At 43.2% G+C, this 9,711-nt stretch overlaps 1 protein-coding gene across 2 annotated transcripts in view; it reads right to left on the bottom strand.

Moving 5' to 3' along the window:
* Positions 1-3,401: 3,401 nt before the first annotated feature.
* The window catches only part of Arl13a (ADP ribosylation factor like GTPase 13A), a 19,662-nt gene continuing 13,352 nt past the window's right edge, over positions 3,402-9,711 (bottom strand). Inside the window, exons 4-10 of one of the 2 annotated variants that reach the window (XM_021188573.1) lie at positions 9,233-9,482; positions 7,968-8,073; positions 7,317-7,504; positions 5,820-6,003; positions 5,548-5,728; positions 3,998-4,084; positions 3,402-3,835 (exon numbers count right to left, since the gene is read on the bottom strand). In XM_021188573.1, coding sequence (XP_021044232.1) covers positions 3,819-3,835; positions 3,998-4,084; positions 5,548-5,728; positions 5,820-6,003; positions 7,317-7,504; positions 7,968-8,073; positions 9,233-9,482 — 1,013 coding nt within the window. In that variant the 3' untranslated portion in view covers positions 3,402-3,818. The remainder of the gene's footprint in view (positions 3,836-3,997; positions 4,085-5,547; positions 5,729-5,819; positions 6,004-7,316; positions 7,505-7,967; positions 8,074-9,232; positions 9,483-9,711) is intronic. The other variant, XM_021188572.1, reaches the window with a different exon arrangement.

Raw genomic sequence — 9,711 nt, 5'->3', positions numbered from 1 at the left:
CTCTCTCTCTCTCTCTCTCTCTCTCTCTCTCTCTCACACACACACACACACACACAGAGACACGTATGCTTTCTGTAGTTGCAATCAGCATGCTTTCTGTGTCATCTGTTGTTTTCACTTAACATCATTTCACATTCTGATTTCCATCACCACAGTGCACATAATTGCGTGCTTAATGGCTGTGTTGCATTCCATTATGTGAAATAATAGCATGCCAGTTCTTAGGGCTGGGCTCATGTTCATGAACAGACCTAAAGACCTGCTGTCTCTTAGCACTAAAGGTTTATTTTAGTTCCTGGAAGTGGCAACTAGCATGAGCGTGGGCTCTGGTGGGACTCTTGAGTCATGAGCACACAGCCCAGTCTGGGTGCTTGGTTAACGTTGCTCTGTCTACCTACTCCATAGCAGAGCTTCCCCAGGCTGCTTGGACCTGAGCCGGACTCCTCTTGGGTGCAGAGGCAGTAGTGTAATCTCTGAGCTCCCACAACCTCTGACTCAGATGCGATCCTAACATAAGAACATCATAAACTATCTGCTGATTCCCCCCTGTCCTGTGATCACAGTGCCACTGGTGCCCCCTCCAGAGTCTGAAGTGTAAGCAATGTGAAGAGGAGAGAGGGATGGGGTATTACAGCAGGAGGGATAATGTAGTGAGGAGGGATGCCATGGCTACAGCTCTAGATGCATTTGCTGAAAGGAACCATTCCAAGTTCCAAAAGGTTGAGTGATGGCTGTCTTTCTTCATACCTCTTTTGGGCAGAAACCTCAATATTTGGTCTTCTGATAAAGATAAAGGGTTTGGGTGAGCCTCAGTATGACTCCTAACCTAGCTATGGCCACTGGCATCTTTGGGACAAGAACAATAGTTGGTGTGCAGGATTCTCCTGAAGAAAATGGTGTTTGCTACATCTCATTATTATGTCATTTCAGCAGCAGCTGCCTTGAAAAGAAGAGATTTGTTGTCCCACCCTAAACCATCACTTCAGTTTCAACTTCCTTGTTCTTTGTTGTTATTTTGATTGGAGTTCTTGTAGCCTGACTGGTATAAAACTTGCTCTGCAGCCACAAATGACCTTGAACTTCTGATCTTCCTGACCTTACCTCCAGAGGGCTAGGATTATAAGCATACACTCTCATGCCCAATTGCGTGTGGTGCCATCATGCATAATTAGCAGGGGCTGGAGTGCAGAATTAAAACCATTTTAGAGCGAAGAGATCTCCCTACCTATCCACAGTAAATTCTGTAGTTCCGAAGCCTAGATCTCCCTTGGAAGAACTAAGTACCTGAGCTATGTGCAATTTGAATTGCAAGCCAAGGCCGCGTGCTTAAAGTATAGCTAACAAGATGTAACAGTTAATCATCATTGTCAACTTGACTGGACTTAGAATCTCCATGGAAATACCATTAGCTGTCTATGAATTCACAGATGGAAGACACCGTGGATGTGTGCAGTAACATAACAGTGGAGTGGGGTGGTCCTGGACTTTCTCTACCTTGCTCCTGTTCATAGGCTTACTTGCTTTATTTACCTTTCTCTGTTGGTTAAGAACAGATTCCTGCCATAAAAGACACATGCCATAAAGAGACATGTGTGTAGATGGTTAATTCTCTTAAAGAACTTGGTGTTGTCAGCTGGCCGTGGTGACTCATACCTTTAATCCCAGCACTCAGGAGACAAAAGCAGGCAGATCTCAGGGTTCGAGGCCAGCCTGGTCTACAGATCAAGTTCCAGGACAGCCAGAGGTACACATAGAAACCCTGTCTCAAAAAAACCAAACCAAACCAACCAAAGAAAGAAAGCATGGTTTATTGAATTGCAGTCTCCTGTCTTCTAAGCCTCTTCTCTTTTGTGCTGAGCATCAAGCCTGTTGCCTTGTGCATACGAGGCAAGTGCTCTACCCCCATGCAGCCCTGGCACTAATGCTTCTTCAATGGAGGCATTTGTTGTTTCTCAGGCTGAGACTTCTGGACTCCGGAACTCAGGCAAAGTAGGTAGAGTGAGAAGATTGAAATGGCCCAGGGAGGATGCACGCTTAGACACACAGAAGATGGGGATTTATGAAACATTGTTCACAGTGTCCAGTTATTCCATTTTGGGCAGTTATTTCTTCGTCTGTATAACCTAAGTTTGACTAGAGGTTATGTAAAAATGCTTTTCAGTGCCACAACTAATTAGTTGAGCTTACAAGCATATCAAAGACCTATAAGGCATTAAAAGTGGTTCTTTTGGATATAGGAAAGCAGTCTCGGTGCCACAGACCTTTAATCCCAGCATTCTGGGAGGTTAGGACAGGGACATCTGTGTGAGTTTGAGGCCAGCCTGGTCTACATAGAGAGTTCCAGGACAGCCAGGGCTACACAAAGAGAGGAAGGAGGAGGAGGANGAGGAGGAGGAGGAGGAGGAGGAGGAGGAGGAGGAGGAGGAGGAGAAGACGAAACATCTTTTAGGTGGAGTTTTTTTAGTTAAAAGGTTTATAACTATCAAACAATGGGTTGGTTGGCTTATACTGCTTGGTGAAGCTGTCTAAGGTTATTAGGAGCATGGGATATGGAGTTGGGCTTGATAATGTAAACTCAAGTCCCCACACTTGCACATCAAGTCCTCTTAGCCGCTGAGTCATCTTTATAGCCTCTGTGAACTTGGATTTTAGTTTAAAAACTTGTTCTGCTACCTCCTAGTGAGTACCCAGGGACAAACGATCTAACCCCTCTGAACACCACTTTCTGCCTCTGCGAGATGGTGATAACAGAACAGACATCACAAGCTTCTGAAGATGAAAGGCAATAATCTATGTAAAGGAGTTAGCCCAGCATCTGATAAAGCGGAAGTGCTCAATCAACTATGCCTGCTGGCACTGTTGACAGACTTCTGGTTAACTGAATTCTCACACAAACAGGAATGCACTTCAGCATTATTTCCTGGCTATAGTTTTCTCTTTCTAGAGGGATTTGAAGAAAGGCACACATGGATCTTTTTGGTCCAAAGTAGCTCTAGCTATGCACATTTGGAGTCCATTCCTTGCTCTGATTTTTACAGTATTCTTATGTGGGAATGATGCCAAGTGTAATACATGCCCAGGAAGGTTGAGAATATAACAACAGATGGGAAAGAGTTAGCATTGTGCTTGGTATCCAGAAAGCGCTCGATAAATGGAGCCCGTGATGATGATGAAATAACCATAATTGTAAGGGGACCACCATGATCCCAGCCACAGCACTCCGGCAGTGGAGTAGGGGTCCACACATGTTAAGAGGCAGAAGTTGCTGTTTCTGAAAGGCTAATGAAGTAATGTGGTTTCCCAGACAGGTATTTAAAACAGACCTGGTTTTGGAGGTGTGACAACCAAACCACACCAAACCAAACCAACCAACCAAACCAAACAAAAAGAAAATGATTGAGTAGAACATTATTCTTATTTATTTTGCCATTCCCTTTATACCTGAGAACCTTAAAGAGAAATGTGTGATTCTAAAGTAACCCTGTTTGTCTAAGGCTCAGTTTCAGTTGTGTGTGACATTTTATCCGGAAGCTCTGTCAGGAGCGTCTCAGTCTTTGGCTCTTCTTCGTGCAGGTGGAAAGTACATAACTTCCTGAGGCTCTTGGTGAGTATGGATGAACTGACTGGCTACCACACTGGTGTGCAGAAACAGTGGTTCTCAAGGATGTGATGTTTGAATAGGTGAACTTGTTCGTGGGCTGTAGAGGTGTTATCCAGTGAAAAACAAAGACTGGGTGTTTCTGCTGCTTCTGGAGATGTGCCCAGTTACCATAAGGTGGTAGAGGAAATGATGATTTTGCTGTTACTCTGTTTACTCTTTAGTATTCTGTTAAGTCTAATCAGAGAAAGAAAACAGCCCATTTTACAAGTGAAGCCAATGCCAGGTTTCTATTCTTTCCCAGGCTACTTGGGGTAGGGGGTGCTGGCCAGTTTCCAAGGGCCCTCTGGGACACCCAGCCTCCATTCCAACCAAGTACATTCTTTGACTGGTACTAACCACAGGAACAGAAGGCTTCTCCACGAGGATCTTCCACGAACATTTCTTCAGTGTCCCAGGTTTCTATTCTCTTTTTGGGCTTACGAGCTAAGGTTATAGAAATGAAAATAAGTTTTGATTTTGGATAAAGATTCAAGGGCAGTAGCTGACATCTAGAAAAATCATACTTTATTTTCTCCTAGATTCCTTCTACTCAACTTTCATCCTCACCCCTTACCCTAAGAGCTGTGCCCGCTTTCTCATTAGTGGCTTTGGCCTCATGTATGTCCCTCACTGTATGTATAAGAACTCAGCCAAAGGTGATGATTACTGACAGTTGACAGTCAATAGAATATTTCAAGTGATGGAAGACCTTCCATGTCAGTAAATGAAAATCATCCTTAGCATTTTTAACTGTGTGTGTGTGTGTGTGTGTGTGTGTGTGTGTGTGTGTGTGTGTGTTGTATGTGTGGGTATTTGTTTTTATGTGTATGAGGAGGCTAGGGGTTGACTTTAAGTTTTTGGTTTTTGTTTGTTTGTTTGTTTGGTTGGTTGGTTGGTTTCTGTTTGTTTGTATTTTGAGACAGGGTCTCTCACTGATTGGCTAGGCTGGGTAGCCTAAGGAGCTCAGATGTTCCTTTCTCTACTGCCCCTGCCCCTGTGCTTGGGTTACAAGTATATAACAACAAACCCAGCTTTTATGTGGATGCACAGTATCCATGTCCAAACTTGGGTTTCATGCTGGCATAGAAGATGTGTTAAGCACTTAGTCATTTCCCCAGTTCCCTATCATTAGCAATGTTATTGTCTCCACAGTGGGGATGCATCATGATTTATTTGCCTATCCATATCATTGGACATTTACATTGTTTACAAAATTTAGGTCTTTCTCCTGACTATTATAATTTGAATATTCCTTGTTATACCTTTTGTGTGTATTTATGTAATTATCTTTGTAGACAGCTAAGAAATGCAACCTAGTAGTTTAGATGGCTTCCGTTTTAGGTTTTTGGTTTTTTTTTTTTTAATTAGTGTGAATCTTTCCCGTGTGTGTGTGTGTGTGTGTGTGTGTGTGTGTGTGTGTACCACATTCATACTTGTGAAGTTAGAAGAGGGCATAGGATCCCATGGAACTGGAGTTATGGGTGCTTGTGAGTCATCATATGGTTGCCAAAACCAGAACCTGGGTCTTCTCCATGAACAAGTGCCCTTAATCACTGAACGCTCTCTATAGCTCCATTTTTAAAAGTTCTTAATAATACTGAGAAAAGGAGGGGAAGAAGAGAGACAGGAAACAGAGACTCCCTAAAGGTTATTCCAATATGTACTTCCACCATTGGCAAGCATAAACTTTAAGTTATTATAGCCATCAAAAGATCTTGTATCAACTAATGCTAAGGCATCCTTGCTGGCCTGCCAGAAGATGGTCTCCAACTTTGTCCCATACTTCTCTCAACAACATAGCATAGTGTGAGAAATGAGTTTACTTCTCAAAGTAGGAATGCTATTGTACAAAATATAAAGGAAAGTCTATATAACTTTTTTTTCTGTAACTAATGATTCAATATTACCTTTGAAAAGATTGACATCAACAGATGGAGCTGGAGTCTTTGTATCATAACACTGACTACTGCAAGGCTTACTGATGTTGGGAGCTCCAATCTTCCGAGAACATTCCCCTTCCTCCATGATGACATCTAGAGCAAATGTTACTGACATATTCTTTTTGGGCCTTATTCGAAAACCTTCTTTCTATATACCAGGAAGAAAGAGGGAAATTGTCAATTAATTCTCAAGATTTCCATTACTGACCATGGGCACTGGTGTTTAAAAAGCCATTTACCTGTAGAATTGGCTTTAGGGGCCTAGCATCCAGTGAGCGTTGTATTAAGTGCTGTCTTGCCTCAAAATGCTGTCTTTTCTCAAAATGCCTTTGTTCCACATGCTGTCTATGCTCCATGTGTTGTTGTCTTTTCTCAAAATGCTGTCTGTTGCTGTGTCTGACTATACTCACTCTGTTAGGTAAGCTAAGACCATTTGAGAGGAAAAAAAAATCAGTAGTAGAAACAGACATCTTTCAAGATTTTTTTCTTCTTGATTTGGTACTGGGGAATGAATTCAGGGCCTTTCATACATGAGGCAAGTGCTCTGAGCTGTATCCCTAGCCTTCAAGCTTCTTTATCCAATGCAGCTACTACCCTATCCATTTCCATATGGCTTTGGTCAGGGAAAGGAACAAAATAGCAAGAAGACATTTAGGCCTTTGATTCCTCAGAACCCTCATTACCTTCTCTTTTTTTAATTAATTAATTTATTTATTTATTAAACACTTCTGTCCTTTCCTATCATGCCATAACTAGGCAGATCAGAGGACTGGAGGCTGGGAATTTGCAGCAGCTGCATAATACTCATCTTTAGAATGTAGTCAATAGGCTGTGTAGTTGTTTGAATAGGTATGGCCCTTCTAGACACACATATTTGAATTCTTGGTCCAGAGATTGGCACTATTAGGAAGTATAGCCTTGTTGGAGTAGGTGTAGCCTCATTGGAGGATGTGTGTCACAGTGGTGGGGGTGGGTTTTGAGGAGTCATCCAATGCTCAAACTCCACCAAGTGCAGAAGAGACCATCTTGCTGGCAACCTGCAGAAGACAGTTTTTTCCTGACTGCCTTTGAATCTAGGAGTAGAATTCTAGACTCCTCCAGCAGCATGTCTGCCTGCATGCTTCCATGCTTCCTGCCATGATGATAATGGAATAACCCCCTGAAATTGTTAACCAGCCTCAACAGGATGTGCCTAATCCTGCAGAGACTCGATCTGCCTGGGTGGAAATGGGGGGGGGCACGGACTCAGAGGAGAAGGGAAGGGGGATAGGGGAGGGACTTTTTGAGGGGGGACAGGGATTGGGCTATAAAATTGAATTAAATAATTAATTTTAAAATGTTTGGCTTTATAAGAGTTGCCTTGGTCATGGCATCCCTTCACAGTAATAAAACCCTAACTAACACAGACTGCTTACGGGACTCCTGTTCCTTCTGTCTTACACATGGCAACTCAGAGAATAGAAACCCCATTTTCAAGAAGTCCTAATACTAATTAGTTGGTTGGCTTTACCTTTTTTTTTTAACCTACATGCCATTCATCCCACTAAAGTGACTACTGATGTGCGAGGACTAGTTGTCCTTGCAGTGTTGGTGGGCACTGCCATAGCCCACTTGGGTCATCAGATTCAGAAAGACTTGCTGCCCAGAGTACAAACCTCTCAGAACCTGTGAATCATGCTGAAGACTGATTGCCACTTCTATTCTTACCAGTAAAACTAATGGAATGAGCTCAGTACCTGTCTGATGAGCATCTTTCTCCACAGCCTCTGATGTTCTTGGAGTTTGAGATGCTCATATTGGGTATTTGTTGTCGAGTATACAGCTCACTGTATTGATCCCCAATGGCAGCTAGTAGCCATCGCAGCCCTACAACTATTGGCTGTTGTTGCCTCTTTGGAAGGCTTTTTATGGTTGAACACGGCTCCTATAAGAAATAGAAAAGAAGGCCTCAGACCTGGATCCCTGGACCTTTGATGCCTAAAGGCCTGATCACTGCTATTAAAATAGCAGAGGTAGTTGTGCCATGCCTAGGTGTGTTCTTGACTTCAAGGAGACAAGCAGCATTCACATGTGAGAGAGCTGATGAAGAGAATAAAAGCTGAGGCCCTCTAATAAAGCTGCTACAGTGCCTTCATCGGGTGACCTCAAGCAGTTTACTGCGATCCTTGCTCCAGCTGGTCAGCTTTCTCATGTATAAGATAGGGCTATTAGAATCGTACAGAACTGCTTTGAAGGCAGAGAATAATATTTGTTGCCATTCTCAAGTTAGAAATAATCACTGCAGATGTTGCCTGTCGTGGAGAGGACCTTTGATCGCAAGCTGACAGACAGGGCCCTGGTTATGTAATCCAGGACCTAAGGGAAGGCAAGGAGATGCTTCCACTCACCACGCGGCACATGGATCTCGTCTCATTCACGAGCCTTTCCAGAAGTAGATATTCAATGATATCACAAGGCAAAAGAGCATTCTTCTTGTCTTGTTTGTTTGCCAGGCTAGATCAGGGCATAAAGAGAAGAAGAGTGAAGCCAAGGTAAAGTCAAAAGGAAGGGAAAGGCCCAGCATGGTGGTACATGAGGTTAGTGCCAGCACTTGGGAGGCAGGTGAATCTGTGAGTTACAAGGCAGCCTGGTTTACATTGTGAGACCTAGTCTCAAACAAGCAAACAAAAAAGTAAATAAACAAAAAGCAAACACCACAACCAAAGGAAAAAAATGGAGTAGGGCTGGGTGTGGCGGCACATACCTTTAATCCCAACACTTGGGAGGCAGAGGCAGGCGGATTTCTGAGTTCGAGGCCAGCCTGGTCTACAGAGTGAGTTCCAGGACAGCCAGGGCTGTGCAGAGAAACCCTGTCTTGAAAACAAAACAAAATAAAACAAAAAAGTGGAGCAGGGTGGCACTAACTGCAGTATTACTGCCATAGGTCCAGGGTCTGAGCTTACCCAGTGAGATTAGCTAGACAGTTTCCTAGCCAACTTTCAATGGAATTAAAAATCAAATCATTTGAATACCAGATAATCCCCAGGGGTCATTTCCCACTTCCTGTATATCATAAGTCATACTTTAATTACAACCACCAATTGGGATAGAAACAGACATAGAGTTTTTACATTTCTGAAGCTTTGTTCATATTCTAGTTAGAATCACTAATGAGAAATGAGCATGGCAAAAGGGGGAGTTGGAAGAGGGGAGGAGTGACAGGCTACTGGAATCATCCCCACTCCCGAAATGAGTACCAGTTACGTAGTCTTGAGTGACCAACTGGATGGGGGTAGGGGGAAGAATGCATTGGAACTGAATGTACAAAAGAGCGTTTGCTCTCTGCCGTCAAATTTCAGGATCAGAGACTCAAACCCGAGCAAGTTCAGTTAAAGGCTTCAGGAAGAGTCCAGGGTTGGGGATGGGTGATCTAGATATTATTTCTAAAAAACTAAAGATTCAGAATTAATGTATCCAATTAGGTATCACGTTCCACATGACTGTGCATGGAAGAAAGTGGCTCTTGAAAACAGTCACCAGCGAACTGAGTCTTTTTACCACATTGAGCCTAAAGAGGTCTAGAACCTTCTGACAAAAAATGCCCTTCATCTCTATACCTTTTCCATGGCACAAGTTGGTTAAGGGAAAGCAGGCCCCAAAGGCAGAAACTTACATTAAGATGGGTTTCCCTGATATCCTCTTGTCAAACATTAAGCGAGTTAAGATGATCTTCACTTCCTGGATGCGTGCTATGTCGCTAGAATCCACCACGAAAATAAGCCCGTGGGCCTGAGCATAGTAGCTTGACCATTTCTCCCGGCCTTTTAGGTCTCCGGTTAGGTCATAGACAGATACTTGGTAATCATCTAGTAGAAGTGTTGTTTGTGTTGGTCTCATTTCACTGTGCATCTTGCTAGGAATTACTACAAACGGAAAGAGGAGAATGACCACAGTGTAGCAAGATGTAGTTAGATAAATTTGTTCGTTCTTTTGCAGAACCTGCTCTTAGAAATCCTACTAAAGTAGCCTGCCAGCTGGCTTATATTCATGGATGCATTTTTCTGTTTCTTTGGGGTGTGCGTGTGTGTGTGTGCGCGTGTGTGCGTGCGTGCGTGTGTGTGTGTGTGTGTGTGTGTGTGTGTGTGTGTGTGT

Source organism: Mus pahari, chromosome X, assembly GCF_900095145.1.
Source record: "Mus pahari chromosome X, PAHARI_EIJ_v1.1, whole genome shotgun sequence".
In the NCBI taxonomy this organism is placed as follows: Eukaryota; Metazoa; Chordata; class Mammalia; order Rodentia; family Muridae; genus Mus; species Mus pahari.
The sequence above is the reverse complement of the archived record's forward strand: the minus strand, read 5'-3'. Positions and strand labels throughout refer to the sequence as shown.